Genomic DNA, 24,152 nt, shown 5'->3' on the forward strand with positions numbered 1-24,152 from the left:
CCTTTTATACCAATATTATTAGTTCCTCTAAAGACTGTATTTCCCGCCTAATCTTCACATGCACTTTGAGGAAAGCCCCATCAAGAAAAGGTAGCATGGAAAATTATTTGCAAAGATAGTGAAAAAAGTTCCAAAAATGTGCACTCAAGATCATGCACTAAAAATAGAAGCAGGTTTTTCATTCTTGTTGGAACATTTGTCATAATCGCATCAACAGAGCCTGACTCCATTTACCTCACTGACTGCAAAGACAAAACACAGCAGTTCTAAAAAGTATGCATGTGAAAGTTCAGGGATCAGATTGAGGTACAGAAGTTGGCAGTTGTCATCTAAACACTGAGAGAAAAAAACAACCTAAAATCAGTAGTCCAGGACCTTCCAGGACTCCTTCAAGAAGCAGAGGAATGCTCTAGATGGCCCATACCTGCATCAGACCTGAAGCTTTAAAAAGTTCCTGTGGAGATCTGGTCCCAGAAATATTTGGAGAATGCAGCGACAGTATTCTACTATATACTTTGTTTCGCACCTGTTAGAAAATAGCATTAATAAAAACATTATTCTGGAGATTGAAGCTTACAAGTAAACAGCTTCCCTGCTAATTAAAATGTGCAATAAACAGATCATAGTTACACTTTTAAACTCTTTATCTCTTGCTGCATAAAACATCTGGGACATGGATGGACGCGACATCCTTCGGTTACATGTTATAAAGGCAATATATGTAATGTTTTTGTGTGTGTAGATGCTACACAGAAAATCATTATTGCCAGAGAATTCGTCTGGGAAACACTGCTGCTGTTCAAATAAAATTACACCAATGTTTTCCCTACAAAACTATTGCAAAGATTTATTTACTTAAACACACACATTTTATAGGAGTTATTCATAAACTCACCTACTAGTATATAACTCATCCTAAATTCTAATACATTAGTCTCTCATACAAAGGGTCACTGACAGTGACATTGTTGCTGGGACGGATGTGAGAGGAGAGGGAGTGAACGAGAATGATTCACTAATCCTAAACCATGGAATGTAGACACAGCAACAATTTCCAGTATTGTGGTAAAATAGAAAGTCTCTTTTCTGTTGTAACTAATTTGCTCAGAATACTTAAGATTGGTTAAGTGTGGGCTTCAAGATATTTAGATTACTATTCATGTAATTCTAGTTAAATAATTGTTGTGTATCAGAGAGAGAGAAAGATAGGTAAAAGAAGAATCTCGTTTTATCCATCTTTTCATAATTAATCAGTTTCTAGATGCCAGACTTTTCACAGTCTAGTTTTCCATAATGGCTATATCTAGCAAACCTTTTGCTACTGGCATTGCAGTATGAAAGACATCAGCTTCAAATTAGACATGATCAGTGAACTTAAACTTGACATTTGTGCTAATTATATAAATCAAGAAAATATAGGAAACCCATACCTCCTTATTGAAGTTGAGGAAATAGTTGGTTTGATCTGTAAGGAAGATCTCCAAAGCTGACCTCCTCAGGTTGTACCGACGCAAATGTATCTCTCGAATCTGAGAAAGGTGCCATTTGAAATCAAAACCTACCCCTAAGAACAGCACTTTGATTAGTGGCCGAGGATATATCAAAAACTTTTCATAGACATAATGCAGTCTCATTTCCAATCATTTTGCTAGGAAAATATTACTAACTTCAGCTACTGCTCTGCTGAAAGAAAGAGGCAGCAGGAAATAGCTGATCAAGTACAGAATTTGGTTTTGCCTTCTGATCAAAAACACATTTTAAATGTATAATGCTGACAAAAAGAGGAGGGAGGTGCCATTTAAACAACAAATTAGAGTTAATAATTTTTTAATCCAGCTTAATTTTTTTTTTTTAAGAAATACTAAGAATAGTGAATCAGTTTAACAGCTCAGCAAGCACAGTTCCAGATTCCTGATTCTGAAGGGATGAGCCAGACACTGATCACCAAGTACAACATTAATTTTAGGTACAGATTCACAACTTGTCTCTTTGTAATTAGTTTGACACTCATCCTACTAAAAACAGAATGCTGAACTGCACTGAAAAGAAAGAAATAACGGATTGTGCTCACCTTCCTCTTTTTCAATGCTACCATCAAAGAAATAGATGTGCTGGGTAGTGATCTCCAGCCTGCCAGGTATCACATCAATTACTGTAATGAGTTCACAGTCTTCAGACAGTATTAGCTTTTCTTTCTGACTTTGCTCGTCCTTGTCATCCCTACAAAAATACCACCAAGCATTACACAGCTGGGTAGATAATACAGTTGCTTAGGTGCTTGGGTAAAGAGTACAGTTCAGAAAATAATCAAATTTGAATGGCATTAAAAGTACAACATAAATTATTATATGAAACTACTTCTATGAGAGGTCTTGGATGTTTCAGACTAGACTACCTAACATCATTTAATAGCATCACTCTTCAGGTTTGATATTTCAGTCTCAGGCACAATGGACTTGACCTTCTTTGAGATATGAAAACATGAGGCTGCATTTCTCTTATTTAATTGCTAGGTGCTTAAATGCTCTGACCCAGAGCACAGTTGAGTCCTGGTTCATGTGACTAAAGTTATCTTCAGAAGCATTTGAAGAAATGCTTGCTCAGAAGTCTACAGACATGACACATCACAAGCAAGCATTTAATAACCTTTAAGATATAAGAAAACGTATTAGTATCACTCAAAGAAGTGCCACATCTCTACTGTGTGGAGACAGTGTTCTCACAGGAGAATGCATAATTGGTACATAAACTCTGAATAATCCTGAAAGATACAGCAAGGCCATGAGAGGCCCGAGGAAGATTAAGCAAGCAAGATAAGAAGCAGCTGGAATTCACCGAGTTAATGAGAACTGTGGACTGTTGGCAAGCTTTCGAGGTCAAGTTCTCACACCTGTGCTTAACCAATTATATGTTAGTCACTAAGGGTCTTCAAGACATGTATCCAATTATAATATGCCAAATCACTGTAAGTGCGTGTAAGAAATAGCATATAAGGAATTAAGGCTTTGTAATAAATTTGGCAATCACTTGATCACATTGATCATCTCTGCGTTGTCCGTGACTCCCACGTCAACACTACTGGACTTGAACACATGAATGCATGCACAAAATCATATGTCCAGTTACTGAAGCAAAGCATCTGGTATCTCTCCCTGCCTTCAACGAAAGCACATGAAGGAAGCACAGCAAGTCTTCTCTCTGGAATGCTCTTAAACAGAGAGGACTCCAGCAGATTAATACCAACTAAGCAACTATGCAGATGACAGTATAGCAAATGCCCCTGGCATCTATGAACAAGAGACAGTTCCAGTTTGGTCTGTGCCCCTACCATGCAGGCCACTTCTCGAGAATTATAGCAAATGTACATTATAGAAAGCCTCAATTCTGTAGCTGCAGCTCCAGGCCAGCTATGAGGAATGAACCACTAAAAGATCCTCACAAACCACAAGCATCTGCTCTGCCTTATAATCCCTGGGGCTCTCTCTCTTCACAATGATAAATCCAACAGCAACTATTCTGCTATTCAGAATTACAACAAAGCCCTGGATTATATTGTTACGGCTAGAGAAGAAAGAGGGAAGCTTTGCATGCTAATCAACTCCCAAAGTTGTTCCTTTCTCCTTATCCCTAGCACAGAAACAGATTTCAACTCTTCTGTTGTACTTACAAGTTGGAACCGGCTGCTGTGTCTTCTTCAGGTAGTTCAAGAACATCATCTTCCAAGTCACTCACTTTCACCTGCTTCACCACCTCCAGAAGCAGAGACTCACTAGAGGGCTGTGTCTGATGCACACCTATCATAAGTAGACATTTGAGCTCAGAAAATTTTTTGATACAATGCTTTGGAAAGCTAAACTACCAAGTGTATTTTCTACTGCGGAATGTTGGTTTTAACTGAATTAAGAAGCAACCAGACTTCTTAAATACTTTTGGGGGCAAGCAGAACTAAAAATACACCCAAACTGCACTGAAATATATGTCAAGTTTTAACAGTATAAAGGGAAGTCATAAACATGTAAGAAAATTTTAAACTGAATCCTGATGTGGACATTTCCAATAAAAACACTTTTCAGTGTTCTGCCAGACACTTAAATCATGCAAACTTCATGGAAACAGACTGCATTTGATTTTGCTTACTTGGGTTTACAGGAGTGAAGGTTATTTGTTTGAGTCTTAATATCCAATACACCTACTTAAAGGACCACTCAAGTAGGTTAAACTCGGCTGTTTAAACGAAGTACGTCATATCTACACATGTTAATAGCAAGCTCCAACAGGTTTTAAACAAATACGGCCTACTTCCTCTGATCTCATTGTTTCCTTTTCTTGAAAAATGCCTTAGCAAAGAAATCTATGTGACTGCTTATTTTTATATAACAAAGGAGTTTGGCAGGTTCAGTGGCTTGTTTTGGTTTTATGTTTTGGTTTGGGTTTTGTTGTTGTTGATTTGTTCTCCCCCCCCCCAATACACATTTCAATGAACAAGGGGAAATGAATTCAGTAGGAAGATGCTGTTTCGGGTCAAAGCACCACTCTCATGTTACGTATTTTACTAAAGAGAAAATAAAGAAAAATCAAGATTTAGGTATCTACCATCACAGATTCTTAAAGACAAAGAGTAAGGCATATATCTTTTTTCAGATTGAAGAATACCAAGTAAAATATCAAATACAACTTTACCTAAATTATCTCTCAGGTCACTAGCATCCTGGTGAGAGTTGAAGTTGTAATTCTGTACTAGTTTTAGTCTCATACGTGAAAAATTTTCCACGTTTGATAGTTTCCAGTGAATAGGATGCCGTTTCCTAAGAAAATGAGAATATTCATAAAAACACTCAAAAAGCTAAAGACCTATATGAATGAACTGATTACAAAAGAGTACCCATTTAGAAAAATACTGGTTATCCACTTGTACATTGTAAAATATAAAAGCAACAAACTGCATTTTAATTTCATATTTTACACTGCAGCTCTTACCATCCTAAAGCACTTTGTAAACACTATTCATTTTCTACTGAAATGTATCAAATTGCTTACACTTCCAGAATTTTATCCAGAATTTCCCCAAAAAGCTAAGACAGACAAAATGTATTCTTTTAAATTGAAATTACCTATATGCATAAAAACCTCATCTTTATTATCAAGCCTGGTCTCTGTTTTCCAACAGAACCATCGATACATAGGAGCTCTCAAAAAGTTTTTGCAACACTCCATTGATAAATACTTTTTATTTGTCGCAAGAAAATTTAGTTTTCAGGTGAACAGCTCAGCATTACACTTCAAACTTTGCATTTTGGTAATTAAAGGCAGAAAACATTATAAAAGATGAATTCAATATTAACTTCGCATCTCAAGAATGGCTATCAATGTCAATTTGACAAGTTTTTGTGTGAACCTTGTCAAATTGATCATGTGAAAGAGTAGGTCAGCCATGTGAAAAAATAGGGCTTAAGCATCATTTATGGTTTGACTTAAGAACTTCAGTCTTACATTTCAGACCAAGGACCACATTCAGAGAGCAAGTAAAGCTGTGCTGCTCTCCACTGTCTCAGAGTAGCTGTGTGTTGACTGTTAAGTTGCCTTAGCATACTGTTGTACCGCAGATTTTCCTGTCGAGCCTTTCTGCTGAATGGTTCCACAAAATGCTCCTGAAAGACCATTAAAAATATATATATCACTGAAACAACTCTGACCTTTGAAAACACAGTTTTAGGGCTTCCAGGAATTCTCATAAATTAAGAAGGAACAAAAGTTTAGCAGTAAAGACTTCTGAAAATTTAAGTTAATGACTATGAGAGAAATTTTAAAATGCTTAGTACTGGAAGAAATGGAGTTAAATTTCTCCTTAAAGATACAAACTAAGAGTTATCAATGCTGAATCCATACCAAAGCAATTTTTCATGATGGGTATAGTTGTCATTATCTGAAATCTTATTATAATAGGTAAGATTTTTCTTTAAATTCTGATATTCTAGAATGTGAGTCAACAACTTACTACAAGGATCCTTGCTAAGATGACAAAGGGAATATAAGAAAAATGTAACTTAGCTATAATATTTGCTGTAATTACCAGTTAATTCTAATGCTTAGCTGAGTCTGAACCTTACATAGAAAGATCAGTTCAAAAAACAATTTCTCCACACATTAAATAGGAACTATTGAGTTTCAAATGTTTTCATTGTGAAAACCCTCCAACTCATCTCATAATGGAGAATGTTTTAATACTACAAAATAGAAATCAGAATAAAAGAAGAGGTAGCTTATAGCTAAGCATAATTTTAGGTTGCTGTACTATGAGAAAGGCCTGCTCTCCTGAAATAACTCTGCTTACAGATAAGACTCTTAAATAGAAAGAACAGAATCAAAAAGCATATCTTAGAAGTGCATAGAGTCACACTGCTCACAAAAACCTTAGAACAATTAACCTGCCTGCTGCAATCACTTGAATTGGATCATCCTGGAATTCAGTTTCTCCGTCTCTGAGAAGAACTGTCTCAGGAGTTGCCATCTAAGAGAAACTTGAACTCACTCAAAACCTTACCTGAAATTTAAGCTTACTTTCTCCTCTCTCACGGTCTCGCTTGTGCATGTTCACCATAAATGCTTCGTAACAATCTTTCCAGTAAAGTGCCATCTGCTCGTGATCATGTCTGAATGAATTCTCTTCATACTGCTTCATATTTGGAATAATCTGGTCTCACCAAAACAAAAAGCACTATGTGATTTCTGAAGGAGTCCTTCTGCTTTCGTGGCTAAGAGGGGTAAAATGATACAAAAAGAATCTACTACTTACATATTTGTCAATATAAATTTGCCACTCATCAGAGCCGCAGTATTCTTGAAAGTCCTCAAAGAAAGATGGGCTGCCATTCGTAGGAGGCAGCGAAGGAAGATGCAGGTTCATGAACAGAAGTTCATAAATCTTGGATACCAATGTCCGAACAAGGGGAATCAAAAATGAGTAAGTTTCTGTCTTCTCTTCAATTGATCTACTCAAGATGCCTTCCAGCTTCCCCAAGAGGTAGCATGCTTCAGGCTGACTCTCAATTACCTTGGTCTGGAGAAGGGTGTTTAGCTTGGCTGCTGCCATAGCACAGACCTATACAGAAACAACAAAAAATGAATGCAATTCTCAAAATAGTAATTCTGAGCACCTATCTATTTAGCACAGAAGTATGTACATATTCTAACTGTATACCAAGTAGCCTGAAGGCACACCTGCATCAGATGGTTTATTGCGAGGTGTCCCTCCCCACGGCAAGGCGGGGGGAACTAGATGATGTTAAGGTCCTTTCCAACCTTAACTATTCTATGGTTCTGCATGGGCACTGATCACTTACTCGTCCTATGATGACCAAACCTGAGTCAGCTGCAACTTTAAAGTCACACAGCTGCACTGAGACAATCACATACTTAAACTAATAATTCTGGCTTTATTGAAGGGCTCATATTCCAGACTAACTTTGTCACAACAGTCCAGGTTCATACGCACCTAATGTATGTAAACCTGGAACAGCTAATAAATATATTTTATGGTAGAACCAAAATCTTACTGCCACTAGTGCCTTTATATTCCCATCTTCAAACAGCTTGTCCTCTACCTCTTTCTCAGGCTCAGGAAGTGCTCATTGACAGGACTGTAGAGGAAATTTGTCAATGGTAAGAACCAATAAAATATCTTCCCTATAGAAGGGTGAAGGACTGCCATCAGTTTGCTCACTGGTATGAGCAGCTCCCCCGTTAAGTCAAAGCAGTTTCATCAAACATGTACTTAGAACACAGTACCACCTGCAGGCATTTATAACAAACCTGTAAGTTATCTCGTGCAATGAATCCAAGGAGCAACTGGACTTGTACTTGTGAAAGCCTACTTGCTTCTAGGCCAGCAGAGTACCAGACTGACAGGCTATCCATGAGAGTCACTAGTTCTTCCAAGAGCTATTGTAAAAACAAGAAGATTTGCATGAAATAAAATTAGCAACAGATACTCCAGCTGGAGACACAACAATTTCAAACAGCCAAAGAGGCAATCGGCACAGTCCCCCAGGAAGGAAAACAAGGCTTCTTTTATGAATATCTGATTTAATGAAATGCTTGAAACTTCATAATGTCTTCAAAAAAATATTAATCTATTTCAAAAAACTCTTCAAAATAAATAAATCAGGAGATACTCCTTTCTGTCAGTAATTCCATACTAGAAGTGATGCAAACTTTCTGAAAGGTAGGTACTCCCAGGGCAAATGACATGTTTCACTATCCAGATGTGTTAGATTAAAACTAATATACTTGATACATCCTCTAGTAAATTATTCAAACGTAAAATCATGCTTTTGTTAAGCCATGGAATCACATGAATGCTTCTGTGGCAACCTGAAAGCTGTCCTGCTTAGAATATTACGGTGATTTAAATTCTCCTGTTATTTTCAATTCAGAATTGGAAATTAGCACAACCCTCATTGCTCCAAAGCTCCGACCTCATTTCTAATTAGATTTCAGAATGCTAGACCATAACAGAAAGCAAAGGTTTTACCAAGACACTGTTCAAAACCAAGCAAAAGCTGTAAGATTAAGCCATGTTTACTTATAAGCAGGCATTTTAGAATGTTGATGACTCTTAACGTTACTTTCTTTTACTTCAAAAGTAGGCTTAAACCACCTGATTTTTCTTTAAGGATTTATCACGACAGTGATGGTTTACATATAACACCTCTCCCCTTTGGCCTTGAAAAATAGAAAAATCAATAGCAACTCAGCCAGTGAAGGAAGCAAGACCACTGCCAGAAATTACATGAATGTTGAGGCAAATTACGGGTGTCTACAACATATATGTCAAGAAAGCAAGAGAAGATAGATGACTGAAAGCTTCTTTACCTTACTAGTTACTGTGTTTGCTAGTCACTTTCTTCCTCAGACCTCATGTTTCTGGCTCTGATACATAAAATTGAGCTATTTGAATATATATGCACAAAATCACGTTTAAACTCCAATATGGGTCAAAGCCCAGAAGTGACATTTCTCCGCTTGCAAGTAAGAGCAGAGTTTTGGCTAGTCTTTTATTCAGGACATATACAATGTAACATGCAACACAGGCTGATTAATGGTGCAAAATCTGTTTAGGCTACAACTGACATGGTTTCCTTAGCTCCTACATTTTCTAAATATTTCTCCAGTCTGAAGAGACCTGGATTTTCAATAAATTGTACCATTTAAAGTCCTATTTAACTTACAAAATTAACTATATTCCCTGTAGTAAGTATTCATTCTTTTTTACTCATTAAGGGGCAATCCGTTCCACTATGAACCCTTTAATAGCTATAGTTTAAAAGCATATGCCTAGAAGGGATGAGAGTATCTAAGCTGACAACATTTTCATAACTATTTCAATGTAAACACAGTGTTTCTATCATGCCGTTACTATACCTTTTCAGTCCACAAATTTGAATTAACTAGTCCTTCTGCCTGCAGGAAATCCTGTACAATTAGCAAGAGCTTGAAGGCATTTTCAGCATGTGTAGGGAGAGCTTTTGAATCTCTGTTATCAGTGACTGACCATTCTAACATCTTCTCCAGCAAGCTGCATAGAAAACAAAATCCCAAAGTAATTATTATATGTTTTAAATGTAAGTGGCTTTAAAAAAATCCAATTAAGTATTTAATTGAACTGCCTAGTCTGTAGTGACATAACTGCCATCTCCTCAATAAGCCAAAGAGGTACAAGAGACTTTGAGAGGCTCATGAAACCAGCAATACAGTTTCAAAATCTCATTGCCACATGACACTATTAAATAGGTAGCAGAATATACTTCTGACAGTAGGTGATGAGAGAGCAACAAAAAATACACCTTGTTGGGAAACAGCCACCTCTTCCCAGTATCACTATTGCCCTTTATTTTTCTGTTTTTCTTCAAAAGGGATGAAAGAACCTGTCCTTGAACTGTACACTCACTTGAGTTTTATTTCATCAGAAGGCCGCAGCAACTCATTGGATATCCCCAGTTTGGTCAGTGCAGAAAACACCTGTCCTCTCTCAATCCAAGCAGCATCATCAGATTTCTCAATGCCTTTCCACATTATACACAGTAGGATGTCTGTAAGTAACTGTATGAGTTCATTATCACCCCCCTACAAAAGAAGTTAAATGTTTACAGCCCTTCTAGAACACTTTCAAAACATTTCGTGTTCATCACAGTCCTTATGCTTGCATGTTTCAGCATTTTTGAAAATTCTGCAGTCTGAAGTCCAATTGCCAAATACATGAACATGCAAATACCAGAGACTGTGGCTTGCTTGTATGTTGTAACAGGTATCGACTTGACTTCAACATTGTTATTTCAACCTGACCTTTAGCTACTCTTGAATTCTTCACAGCAAGTCTGCTCCCTGCCTCCTCTGGATGATAAAGAATGTTGAAATATAGAGGGGTGGGGGAGCTGTTAGGTTTTTTTATTTGGGGGAGGGGGGAGGGATGGAGAATCTTATGTTATGTTGTTGTTGTTATTCTTTTAACATCAAAGCTATTCCAACTACTCAACAAAAAAAAAAAGACATTACAAAACAAAATACCCCTAATTGCTGTAATAGAGATATATTGTTTGCTTTTCTGTTGGAAGATGGGAGGAAAAAAAAAAATGGACAATAATTATCCATCAGAGAGAAGATTGAAAATAAAGGAATTGCAGACACTTATAAAAACTAACCACACAGAGTGAACTACTTACTCCTTGGTTTTCAAATAAGGAAAGATCAGCGGGGAAGCCCACATCATTTATAACTCCCAGCTCCTTGTCAGGCTGCCCAGAGAATGGTTTCCTGTTCTCTGTAGGTGATGGCGTGCTGGGCTGGCTATCTGTCATCTGATTCACAATGTCAGCCAATTCATAGGAGTCCACACTGGACAGATCTAAACTTAAATGTGAAGGGTTACTGTGCCACAGTTCTTCTCGGTCCTCCAACCTAAAAGACATCTCCGCTGTGGATGCATCCTCCAATGGCATAACAGAGAAATGAGCAGGGACATTCAGGGATTTGTTATCTTCTAAACTCCATTGATCAAACAGACCATTAACAGATGCAAAGCTGCCAGTTTTGTCTCCCTCTGCCTTATCAGATTGATGTTTCTGAAGCTCTTCAGCAGGAGGCTTTTTTTCCTCTTCCCTTATGGAATCAGCCCTGTTCTCTTTAAAGACAATCCGAATATCTGAGTTTTCTTTCAGGAATAGTCTAATCAAAGTGTCCTGCCAGCCCAGCTGCTGAGAAATCTGTTGTGCTGCATCCAACTGGGAATGCAAAAGGTGCAAAACCTAAGGATAGAAGATATCCCACACCTACACATTACTTTTTGCTTGTAACTGCATTAATTCTGGATTTTCAAATAATCATTTTATGATCTCACAGCAGGGTTTTTTTTGTGGTTAATAAGAAGCAAACATGCCATAAATCAATTTTTGTCATTAGAAAAATATATTTGAGAAAAAAATAGAAAAAATCTGAGGAGTAATGGAGAAAAGAAGCATATCAAAGCATTCAGCCACTTTTCTGCAAAAATTCCAGCTAAAGCCAGTTATCACAACAAATAATCCTATTCAGCCACTACTCTACAAGGAAAGAAAATCTAGAACAGAAAATATGGATGATTAGGAACCATTAAATAGATAAAATTAAGAAAGCTGCAGTATTAATAGCTTACTGATAATACACATTATCATTTCACTTCTTTCACTTTGAGAAACCTTAATAGACAATACAGTGCCTCACAGCTACATTCAGTACTATCAATTCCAGTGATACAACCAGACAGGGTTTAGTTTAGGAAGAAATCACTGTTAAGTCACCATTTTTTCCCTATCATTTCCCTGAATCCCTGACCACTCTCATGAACCACAATATGATCTATGAAAATAACATATTAAAAATGCAAGCTATTTGAGAATCACGATAGACATTTTATTTTTCCTTTTGTTTTTTAAAAGGACTTGAATACATAAAATTCAACATTAAATGACAGATGAGCTTCATTTTTAACCTAAATCATGGCTTAGGAGAGCAGCAGTGCAAATACCACTCCTGTGTCTCAAATAATTAAGATACCACACTATACAACTTATAGGCTTAAAGGACAGTATTTCAGTTTTAAAGGAGATGACTAACCTTTCTACAGATAACCACTCTCACATTTATATCTGATCTGTGAGCCAGATGCACTACAGCTAATAGATCTTTATAATTCACAACAGGATCTGTAGGGGAGAAAAAACAAACACAGTATCATGCAAGAGAATGTAAGAGCCAAATATTAAAAATTGCCTTAGAGCTCACTTCTACATTCAGGCATAGTAAGGGAACAAACTTAAAGGAACTAAGAAAACATTAGTGGAGACTGATAAGAACTTCAACCAGAACAGCCCCACAAGGTAAGAGCTCTAGTTTTCCTGAGTAAAAACCCAAATATATTTGCCTTTCAGCAGCAGCAATTTACTAATGCTAAGCACAACACTTGCTAATTACCTGCATACAGAACTTGGTTAATAAGGTTTTTAATAAAAGAAACAGTAACTGGCGATTCATTCAGAAGGAGCCCCAGTCCAGAGTATCCCACTTCTCTGAGTCTCATACGGTGCTTACTACGTTCATAAACTTTAGTACATTTCAGCATCTCTTCCACAATCTGCAATGAAAAGTCCGCAAGAATGCAAAATAAACACAAACGAGCATCCAGATCTCTTAAACTTAATCGTATGTAACAGGCTGATGCACTGTTTTTAAAGTTTACTCTGTATGTCAACTCAAACAACATGGACTTCTTTTTTTTCCAGATCCCAATACTTTATTTCAAGAAAATACTAACTCCACCATGACTATTTAACAAACAATAACATCTAGCTAACATGAGAGAAGAAAAAATTAATAGAACTTGGAGGTTTAGTATCTTTGCAATACACTTCTGCAGTCAGACCATTGAAAAAATGCAAATTTATATTCAATTGATTATTTTAAAATCATAGAATTCAATTCATTACCTTGAACACAAGTTCTCTAAGCCTGTCAGAGTACCTTTGATGCAATAACAGAGCATAAAGAATATCAGCATTCCCTGGTTCAAAAAGCAATAGAAAAAGTTGGTCTGGGGTTGGGCTGGAATGAAGTAGGCTGAAGAGAACATCCAGAATTCCACAGAGCTATAAAATTAAGACAATTGCATTAATCCACAGTTCATTCAGGCTTTGTGCTCTGTTTGGGAAAAAAATTCTTGGCTTTTAAATTTTACCCTTTGCTTGTTATAGACATATTATCTGCTGTATATTATGCATTTAAAATTTTAATAGTTTTTTCATATACAGAACACCTTATCAAACTCTAATCAGAGCTACAAAGCAAGTTCAAGTTCTCTTGATGTCTACTAAATAGAAACTACATCATTACAGCTTTTGATCAGTTTAAGTCAAATTCATTTGGGTTTGTAAACTAAGAGAACTTTTCTAATGACAGTATTACAAAACATGTGCTTTCTGCTCTCTTTAGGGGAAAAGAAAACCAGTAAAAATATGGCCATCTGCAGAGCACTTTGTCAAGCACCCAGACTCCTTCCATAACCTGCCTTAGCTACAGATAAACAGAACCACACAGAACGCTTTGCTCATTGTCTTTTCTTTTTTGTTCCCCCACATTTTAAGCACACAAGATTTCCAAGCACCAAGAAGCCAAATCAAAAACATGTACAGTTTAAACTACTAATTTATCCCATCTTGGATACCTGCTCCTCTTCACTGGTGGCAGCAATGTATCCTACAATGCTCTGTATTTCTTCATGTGTTCCACCTTTGCTCAGGAAATATTTGATCAATCCATAGAGAGATGTCCGTATTGTTCTGAGGTCATCAGGAGCCAAATCACTGTCTTTACAGCTACTCCTATACACCAATAGACAGGAAGGCAACCTAAGAAAGTTCTTCATGACTCATTAATAGCAGCTAGACTGTACTAGTTTTGTAATTTTTCATCTACCCAGATAGCATGGCACAAGCTATCAATTTTTACTGAAGTAAGGCAACTGGATAGTAATAAGCAATAGTAGACCAGACCTACCAAGTCTGAAAAAAGCCCTGAAATGTAGACTTGTACTGATCAGGATATAGGTCAGGATTTCAGGTTCCCCTCCCACCCTCTAAATGAAAGAGCCATCTTCATCAGGGACATAACTATACTCGTAAGCAGATATAAATCACCGAGACTGAAAGCCAAAATGTTATATTCCTAAAAAAGTCCTACTTAAAATTCTACAAGAATATAAAAGAACTTAAAATGATAGTCACCCTCTCTTTTTATAATGGTAATGATGACTTAACTTGCATTGTTGATAACAAGTTCTTCACTTTTGTAATTTTAATGACTTCCAAGCATTTCTAGTATAACTGACTTGAATTTTACATAATCCTATCTGTGCAGGTTTTGGCTGGGGTAGAGATAATTTTCTTCATAGTAGTTAGTATGAGACTGTGTTCTGGAATCGTGCTGGAAACGGTAACACAGGGATGCTTTCATTACTGCTGAGCCATGCTCACACTGAATCAAGGCCTTTGCTACCCCTCATACAACCAACCCAAGGAATATTCCATTCCACATGATGTCATGCTCAGCATATAAAACTGGGAGAAGGAGGAAGTGGGGGTGGAGGGGACATTCAGAGTGATGCCTTTTATATTCCCAAGTAACCATCAGGTGTGATGGAGCTCTGCTTTCCTGGAGATGGCTGAACACCCACCTGCTGATGATAAGTGGTGAATGAATTCCTTATTTTGCTTTGCTTGCATTCAATGGCTTTTGCTTTACCCTTTAAACTGTCTTTATCTCAACCCATGAGTTTTCTCACTTTTACTCTTTCAGTTCTCACTCCTAACCAACTTGGGGAAAGTTAGCAAGCGGGTTTGTTGTGGGGTGGGGTTAAACCATGACACTATCATAAAAATTAAAGTCAAGGAAAAGTATTAAGTCAAATGGAAAAAAAAAACAGTGCTATTTTGAAAATTAAATCAACCACCAAAAACCAACCTGCAGCTTTATTTTTTAATTTTCTCACTAGGATGATGGGTAAAAAAAACAAAACAAACCAACAGCCACATACAATAAATGAGGAATTAGAAGAGGTAAAACTCATACCCATAATAAATCCTGAGTGTATCTAGAAGAAACTGCACACCATATTTCTTTCTGAAGAGTCTTCTGCTGTCTTTGATGATTGTAGAAAGATATTGTATGTGCCCTACAAAGCAAAGTTTTCTATTAGAACCGACATACAGATTTATGTCAAGTGAAGTGTACTGTGTCTTTGCACAGTTGCCCAAGCCCAAGAGCTCACCAATTCTGAAGGGGAAGTCCCCACTGTTCCAGATACTGAAGTCAAAAAGTAAGTGTTGATACATCTGCTGCAAAAGCTGCATGTTCTTTTCTACAGAGACTTGTTCTATCAACAACTGCACAGCCATCAGGACATTTACGTCCATTAAGATGCTTGGCACCTTTCAAAATAACAACAGGTGTTAGCACTAAAAATATTGAATGTCCTAAAAAACTACCATTTTTTAAATCAAATTTTGAGATTCTTTTATCTTCTACAGCAATGTTTGCTTACATTAAAGCAATACAAGAAACACGAAACCAGTCCAGTTTGAATAATCACACAAACACAGTATGTATAACAAAAAAAGTAGAACATTAAAAAAAAGCCAAAACACAGTGTTTCACTTTGCAAATCAAGATCAACTCCTCACACTTTTTTTGTTTTCAGAAACATGAGAAAGGAAAGCACATACTAAGAAGACCTTTGAAGACCTTAGCTAGACTAAGAGTTCTAAAGTAATTAGGACCTCATCCATAACATTCATTACTAAAGGATGCTCCTCTAACTTCCCCACCTTCTGTAACAAGGCTCCGAGCGTGGCAACTCCATGGGAGTGAATGAGATTTTCTTGGTTAACATGGTGTCTCTGAATAAAGTGTTTTATCATCAAGATAAAAGTTGCAACAATGTTCTTCTCCAGGCGGGCTTCTGCAAAACAGAACAGCAGTAGCAAAAGCCTCATGGTTTATTGTTGGACCACTGCACAAAAGCAGAGGGAAGAAGTAAAATCAAGTGTTCAGATTCCTCGCTATTTCCTGAGCTTCCCAACTTCTTTTCTGTTTGCTCCCTAGCTGAAGGCTGTCTTCAGATTTTTCCAGTGCAGCATCATAGTTGTCCCACGTCTCTTCAGAACCTGACTTCAGTTGCTTTATCCATCTGGCTGTACACTGGACATTCTCTTTCAATTACAATCTTTCACATAAGATGCTGTATTCTCCCTCTCTAGTAGAAAACTGACACTTTCTAGCCATGCTATGCAAAAATTTAAGATTTTAATTTAAAAATTATTTACTTCATGTCATCTGAAAAAAAACCAAACAAACAAAAAAAAAAAAAAAAAACCCTTTTCCATTGCAAGGTCTCATTTCCCCCAGTTTTCTGTTAAGATCAAAATTAATTTTCAGGGGTATTAGCACAGTTTAAAAAAAAAATAAAATCTATCCTTAAGGCTTCCTTCCCATATGTTTTAAATTTTAATACTAAAACCTGAAAATCTGACTGTATGGAATAGGTAGGAGTCTGAACATTTTCTTACTAAAAGTTTGGCTAAAGGCTAAACAATACTGCTTTGATGCTGCAAATTATTTGTGCGGCTGGCTGATCCAGCACTCAAGATGTAGGAAAGCTCCTCCTATTGACATTAGTAGGCTTTGCATCAAACAATTTCTCAAAAAGATCAGAACAAACCTTTCAGAATTACACTAACGTAATAGTAAATCATGAAAAGAAACATAATACTATTAAACATAGCTATATTTGAAATACATAAGTTAATTTTACAGACTGCAAAACAGTTCGTCCTGAGTACCTATGTCAGATATCAAGGAACAGAAAAAACCTTTCAGCTTTACATAGGTACTCTGCAAAAGCTAGCACATAATAAAATGGCTTTCTGTCATTACAGGGAGATTTTTAATAAACAAGCTTAAAAATTACTTCAGTTCAACTGTAATTTCCTACCTGACGCCTTCGTGGATGACAACACCACCCAGTCTCCCTCTACAGGAGTAACTAGCTCTGGAGGTAGAGTTTCCCCTTCAGACTTCTGCGGCACTCTTCCACCAAGAAAACTGATCTGCTCCAGCAATGGAAACAGCACATTTATTCCACCAATACAGTTGATCATATCCTAAATCAAGAGAAAAAAAGCAGGAAAAACCATCACCATAACTAAAATTTCCTAATCTACGTAACATAAATTTACTTCAAATACAAGAAACCTTACACACTCACAAATTAATCAGAATATTTCACATACCACTTTGAAACTGGTTTTAAACACTGTTTAACAGAACTCCCCAAGTTTCAGACACTGCAATTATATACGTACCTTCCTGTCAGCTCTTGTTTTGAAATTGCATTTTCACATTTCCTTCCCCCTCTCCCCACATAAACATGGGAAGTGAAAGATACAAATCTTAAAAAGAATCTTCTGATAAGTATATTTGAAAACTAGGAAAAACATTTCTCCTATTTCTCAGATACTCGCAGCAAGCGGTAAGATAACACTGTACATGCTTTAATCGCATTCCTGCAAGATTTCAACTTCAGACAGTTAATAAATAATAAAATTTGATTTCCACAAGTAACTTTGCACATACTTCAGTTCTAAGTCTCTTTAAAATTCAGGTATCCTAATCCCCCTTTTTTCCTCCCCCCTCAAGCAGGGATAGCATGAGATTTCACTTCTTGTGGTGAGGTATAAGATACTCAAATCAGATTTCTAGAAGTGATTCACAATGCCACTTAGAAAATTAGGGTCTCAGCAAACTAGCTGGACACACCTATTAATTTGCTCAGCTTAATCAAATGAAAACTATTGCGTAGTAAAATTTTAACAGCCCAAAACCCCCAATATCCTGTAAACCAATTTATTAATGTTAGATACTATTCTCCTGTCCCAGTCAGAAATACTGGGGAGAAGTAAAGAAAATAATCATTTTAATCTTCATTTTTTTGTATTTTTTCAGTTGCTCCATGTGCCTTTGTGGTGCTCCCTCTCCAGCCTATGTTTATTAAGGTGAATTTAACAAAAGTGAACAATTATATTAAGAAGGTTCTTTATATCTGCAAAATTTATCTCATGGGTGAAGACTTCTGGGATGGTTGAGCAAAACAAGAGGCATGACAGACCTGCAGCTTTTGGATACAGAAACCGACTTAAGGTTCAAAAAGAGAATTTGAACCAGAAGACAGCAGTAACTGTAGCTTCTTCTAGGCTGTCCCTATCTCTTTGCGAGATCCTCATCAGCTCTCAGGGGTTTTTCCACACTCTAATCCTCCTCAAGAGGGTGCTAAACGCCATCATGTTTTTTAATGAATGATTCTCCTAAGGCTTGTACTCACAATATGCTTTCCTAAAAAGCCAGAGATATAAATACTCCTCACTCAACCCTCTTCCCACTACTGGATGAAGAGAACAAACTGCAGTATTTTCAAACTATTCATATCGTAGCAAAATTAACTAGCAAGTATCTGAATTTTCTTAACATTCATCTTCACAAGTCAGCATACTCACAGTATAGCTTCAACAGTATTCCTTATTAGTTTGCTAGAACAGTTGATTGTGCACTGTTCTTAAACATAAAAAGCAGCTCATATTTACTTGTTTGTATATTTTTTCTCAAGACAAAAAAGATAGGGTAATTCACTGACAAGTTTTCTACACTCAGACTTTGAGTGCAGAAAACTATAGTGAATATTTGTTTTTTTCCTCTGAAATGAGGCTTTTGGACTGTGAGATCATCTAGCCCTGCCAACCCAAATAAATAAGATGACTAACTTATTGCTTAAAATAAATGATGGGTGCTTGTGATATTTGAATTCTAGAACTTGCTTTCTGCTGGAGTTAGTCTGCAATTCAAAAGTATTCTTTATGACTAACACAGCAAAAGTCACACGTGTTAACCCTACTACTCTTAATCTAAATCAGAATTTAAGACTACCATGACAGAACTCCCTAGAAATGATAAAATGCTTTCAATACAAAACATGTATCGAACAGATTATGAAAAATAGATAGCCACCACAAAATATCTCAATGCATTATCTATGATAAGAGCAATAGCCCTTTTAAATTATCAGTAAATGTAATGCAATACTACTCCAGCTTCAGCATTAACCCATTAATTCTCATTACAAAATCATGCTGTATCTGCATTATGATAATGACCTCCACATCCCAAAAATTAATTGAACTTATGCAACCACTGTCATATTCACAGCTGGTTCTGCTTCTTTGGAATGAATTTACCTTTATGTCCCAGTTCACTACTTTGTTTCCAGTTAGCCTTCCATGTAAAAGATTTGCAGACAGGTCAAGACAAATTGGGTTTCTGCAGGCCTGTTAAACAAATGAAAAGGCTACAATATCATTTAGGAAACAAGTTACAGATACGTGAACACAAGATTTATAAATGATGCGTAACACGTTTCAAGAAGTTTGTGCCATTGTGTTGATACTGAAGTATTTTAACAATTTGGAATTCCTGGAATATCATACATGTTATCTTAGATTTGACATTCAAAATTGTACAAGGTAATTCTGTCCTTTTGACACACAAGAACAAAACCCTGTGCAAGGCTATACTTTAAGAAAGCTCTCAATGATCGTTACCTTCCCATAACCACCACAGCGTAAAGATAGTAAGCTCACCTGTTCTATGAAACAACAATCACAAAGCAAAACAGACTATCTAGAACATATTTTTAAATCAATGCACACTGTGTAATCAAAGAGAAGTTACGTATTGTTTCATACCTTTGGTGTATAATGGAGCAACACCTTACTGGGGAGATCTGCTACTTCAGCCTCTTGAGACTTCCATGGAGTTAAACAGTTTGGACCTATTAAAAAATATATTAAAATTATATACATATATAGAGAATCATAGAAGCATAGAAGAGTTAAGATTGGAAAGGACCTTAAGATCCCCAAGTTCCAACCCCCCTGCCATGGGCAGGGACACCTCACACTAAACCATGTCACCCAAGGCTCTGTCCAACCTGGTTCTTATTCACAATTTCCCTGGGCAACCCATTCCAGTGCCTCACTACCCTTAAAGTAAAGAACTTCTTCCTTATATCTAACCTAAATTTCTCCTGTTTAAGTTTGAACGCATTACCCCTTGTCCTGCACTACAGTCCCTAATGAAGTGTCTCTCCCCAGAATCCTTATAAGCCCTCTTCAGATACTGGAAGGCTCCTATGAGATCTCCATGCAGCCTTCTCTTCAGCCTGTCCTCATACGGGAGGTGCTCCAGCCCCCTCATCATCCTCGTGGCCCTCCTCTGGACTTGTTCCAACAGTTCCATGTCCTTTTCATGTTGAGGACACCAGAACTGCACACAATGCTCCAAGAGAGGTCTCACGAGAGCAGAGTAGAGGGACAGGATCACCTCCTTCGACCTGCTGGTCACTCTTCCTTATATGTGTTAAGAGTCCACTGGATATTGATTTCAACCTTCACAAATTTTATACTATTATGCTTTACTGCAGCAACAAAGAGGACACTCTGAACCATACCTATTTGAGATACGCTTTGAAGCGGTCTCTATGACTTAAATAATCATTCCACAGGGTCTGTTTAAAAAGAAATACATTCTTGACAAAAGCTAAACTATACAAAGAAGGGGTGTTTATACGTTCAAACAGATCTAATGTTTCTGTCTTTGAAATACCTGCCTCATATCTGTCACAAATCTGTCATCAAGCCCAAATGTCCACAAAACAAGTAAACTTTAAGAGAGGTTTTTTTTAGTAACACAAAATATTTCTTTTAAATGATGGAAGTGCTCTTATGCTAATCTCTAACAACCTCAAGTCATTATGGAACTTAACACCTTAATACCTTGAACTGTAAGACATATTTCATCAGATTTATTTTTTTTTTTAAATGACCCCTTATTTACTAATTGATTCTTGTGGAAAAATCCTCAAGCATAAATTACCTTTAACTGGCCTATCAAAACAAGAGCAATACTTTGAGCAAAAATTAAGAACTTGCAAGTGAAAATACTACTTAACATTTTGACTTAGACAGGTCTGTACATATGACAGAGAAGCTAATGCAAATACATTTTAAATAAAAACTTCATAAAGTACTTATAATTCCATTTTAAGCTTGTTTTAAGGCCCCCTCACTTAGGTCAGCTCTGCAGTTCTTCTGGGTTATAACTTCGTTTTGCATCTGTGTAGAGCAAAGCTCAGTGGGATCTTGTCATAACTCATACCTTTATTCCACTAAAAACCAGTATAATCACCACTTACCTGCTAAATATAATGCTTTCACCTGAGGAGGTTGCAGTGCTTCATGAAATATGATAACTGACCCAAGTTGGCCCTCCAAAGATGTTGGACATCCCCATTCACTGTCCTGAGTCCCTGCTGAGATCATCTTGGTGATGAGCTCTGGTTTTCCAAGCACCCCACTCCAACTTCCCGTAGAGAGAATGCCCCCAAGTGATGTCCGATGGGGCATAATGGGGGAGGAAAAAGGCGGATCTGGTATCTGAGATGGAGGAGGAGTTGTCGTCCTTTGACCAGCTGAACCAATGCAGCAAGATGTAAAAGACTGGAGAGTCATACGTGGAAGAAAACAAAACACAACACATACTGTAAATCTAACCTGCTCCTTTCCACAGTTTCCAAAATAAATCTTTAGACTGTCTCTAGCAAACTTCAACTAAATAAATTAAACCAAGACTTTAATTTACTAAACTTGTTGCATGCCAACTTGTTACGTGCCAACAAGTTCTGGCATGCCCCGGAAAAGCATCAATCCAGCACTAGGCCAAAAAAAAAGCATACGCTTTGCACAACAGCAGAGTGCCCCTTCTCCAATTAAGAGCCATTTGATCACCTCAATCATTGTCTGACCTCCTGCCAACCTCTAGTGGCAGCAGAGCCAAGAATTATTGTGCTCCAAATACCCTGATAAATGTTCCTTTTCTGGATTATATTCCCACATACTAGCCCAGCGTATCTGCTTACTTATATTTCTCATATCAGCTATTCCACTCAAATAGATGCTCTCATGAGAGGCTTACTTGCCCTGCTTTTACCTAGTTTGTTTATAGTGCTTATTCTACAGATGAGCCATTATCCAGAGTTTTATCCTGCAACAGCAATTATTTACTCTCATTTTTCAGTGTTAAGTGGACTGTGTCCAAATTAAGTGTTTGATCCACATATTTAACAAATAAAAAATTAGGATTTACAAAAGAGGGAAGAATGCTTAGTGCTGTAGCCCATCTTAAAATGGATTTGTTCCACAAAAGGAATGGACAAAACTGACAAAAAAAGCTAAATATGACATATACTTATTTTGATGGCTAGTATGTTTTTTAGGCTAAATGTGAAATATTCAAAATAGTTAGATTATCTGCATGTAAACTGCTTATCCAGCTAACCTAGATGAGAGATTAGCACACAGATGAGAGATTAAGGATATTAAGGGAACATCCATAAAATACAAGTTAAAAAAGTTACTGCTGAAAACAACAGGTAATATTCCTCATTGAGGACTGACACATCAATCCTACTAGCAGAGTTGTGATTTATTATGATTTACTAAAATTATGTCAGTATGATCAGATGATTATTTTGAGGAAAACCTCACAATCTAATCTCACTGGGAGTTTCTGTTTGGTTCTTAAACTGAGATGACTAAGCAAGCATTAATGAATGGTTAGTTATATTCCAAACTGATACTCTGGACACTGTCCAAAGTCGAACAGAAGCCTACAGCAATAAGCTAAGGTATCCTATACTCCTATGTAGTTTCCAAATTGAAAAAAGCCAACTCCGCTCTCATTGTTCTGTAAGAGCTCAATACAACAGGAGTATGATTCAGAAGGTGAACTTACTTCATTCATGGCAGGGAATCGAAGTGGGGCAGAGACCTTCTGCTGTCCATTGACATAGATGTACACAAGGCTCTGACCAAAGGGCCTCTTTCCAGGCATGTGAACAATAGTTATGTTGTGCTGGTTAAGCAATATAAAATAATTGGGTCATTATTAAAAAGCAGCGAAATGACTGTACAGAAACATTTAACTTCATCCCCACTAAACTGGTGAGGAAACCACTTAAGAAAATTAATCCTAAACAACAATAAAATAAGCTGCTTTAAACAGGTTTCATGATAATGCACATCAGTCCTTAAGTATGTGAATAGAAAAAACCAAGGCAGAAACACAATAACACACTTAATTCATTCACATAGCAACCACAGCCACCTATACTTGTTTTAACTTAATATATAAAACTCTGCATTTTTAAAAGAATCTCAAATGTAAGCTGGTTACAGCATTGTGCAGTAACAAATGCTTATTAACACAGGCATAATTTAGCTCAATCAAACACTAATCTACATGGGAATTGCTTGCATTATTTGAGATCAGATCTGTTCTTATGCCATGAATTATTTAAATATAATAGACCATTTGTAAAACAACCAAAAAATCGGAATTTGACTCCTGAGCTAACAGAACTATCCTAATCAAAATGGTTTTTAGTACCAGATCTTACCCAGAGAGAGTCAAAAAAACAATGGTCAGGTAGCATCACTGTCGCATATTCCCTCTTCGTGCAAACTGCAACCACCAATACCCCAGAGTACGTAATAAACGCTTCAAAACCCATACCGCTTCCTGTAAAAAAGCTACAGAAAAAGACAACAAAACACACAATCAAGGACTTACTTCATCAAAATTACTGGAAATCACCTAACAGTACATTAAGGAGAGAACCAATTTATCCACTTGTCGTTGGTCCAACATTTACTATTTGAAAAGTGTCCTTTTCATTGTGGTCTCATAGCAAACCACTTTTACAGGGAACAGTGAAAAGGCTGTTCTGAGGTGGTTTTTTATCTTGTTTTGTTTAAGCTATGAACCATAACAAAACTTGGTATTATGGATACTGAAACTGTAGACAAGAAACCATTATAATGGAGAAACTACATGCTTGCTTCTGCAACACAGCCTGGCTCAGGTGACAGGTAAAACTGATCCCTTTCACAAACTAAACACTATAT

General features: G+C 36.9%; 1 protein-coding gene across 5 annotated transcripts in view; it reads right to left on the reverse strand.

Annotated features, from left to right (window-relative positions):
- Positions 1 to 24,152, reverse strand: part of NBEAL1 (neurobeachin like 1) — a 79,318-nt gene that overhangs the window by 15,990 nt on the left and 39,176 nt on the right. For all 5 annotated transcript variants that reach the window (XR_009968902.1, XM_062640645.1, XM_062640643.1 and 2 more), the window contains 25 exons: positions 23,645 to 23,777; positions 22,981 to 23,100; positions 21,383 to 21,686; positions 19,875 to 19,960; positions 19,368 to 19,457; positions 17,075 to 17,243; positions 15,909 to 16,042; positions 15,353 to 15,512; positions 15,154 to 15,256; positions 13,751 to 13,907; positions 13,017 to 13,175; positions 12,505 to 12,664; positions 12,148 to 12,236; positions 10,719 to 11,300; positions 9,947 to 10,122; positions 9,421 to 9,574; positions 7,810 to 7,938; positions 6,794 to 7,099; positions 6,542 to 6,691; positions 5,491 to 5,648; positions 4,681 to 4,805; positions 3,668 to 3,794; positions 2,072 to 2,220; positions 1,431 to 1,564; positions 425 to 526 (listed from right to left, as the gene is read on the reverse strand). Coding sequence is in view for 4 of the 5 variants with exons in the window: in XM_062640645.1 (XP_062496629.1) it covers positions 425 to 526; positions 1,431 to 1,564; positions 2,072 to 2,220; positions 3,668 to 3,794; positions 4,681 to 4,805; positions 5,491 to 5,648; positions 6,542 to 6,691; positions 6,794 to 7,099; positions 7,810 to 7,938; positions 9,421 to 9,574; positions 9,947 to 10,122; positions 10,719 to 11,300; positions 12,148 to 12,236; positions 12,505 to 12,664; positions 13,017 to 13,175; positions 13,751 to 13,907; positions 15,154 to 15,256; positions 15,353 to 15,512; positions 15,909 to 16,042; positions 17,075 to 17,243; positions 19,368 to 19,457; positions 19,875 to 19,960; positions 21,383 to 21,686; positions 22,981 to 23,100; positions 23,645 to 23,777 (4,156 nt within the window). In the remaining variant the exon portion in view is untranslated. The remainder of the gene's footprint in view (positions 1 to 424; positions 527 to 1,430; positions 1,565 to 2,071; positions 2,221 to 3,667; positions 3,795 to 4,680; positions 4,806 to 5,490; positions 5,649 to 6,541; positions 6,692 to 6,793; positions 7,100 to 7,809; positions 7,939 to 9,420; positions 9,575 to 9,946; positions 10,123 to 10,718; positions 11,301 to 12,147; positions 12,237 to 12,504; positions 12,665 to 13,016; positions 13,176 to 13,750; positions 13,908 to 15,153; positions 15,257 to 15,352; positions 15,513 to 15,908; positions 16,043 to 17,074; positions 17,244 to 19,367; positions 19,458 to 19,874; positions 19,961 to 21,382; positions 21,687 to 22,980; positions 23,101 to 23,644; positions 23,778 to 24,152) is intronic.

The sequence above is a fragment of the Pezoporus occidentalis genome, unplaced genomic scaffold, assembly GCF_034315485.1.
Source record: "Pezoporus occidentalis ecotype Australia unplaced genomic scaffold, CSIRO_AGI_Poc_V1 ctg66, whole genome shotgun sequence".
Lineage (NCBI taxonomy): Eukaryota > Metazoa > Chordata > Aves > Psittaciformes > Psittacidae > Pezoporus > Pezoporus occidentalis.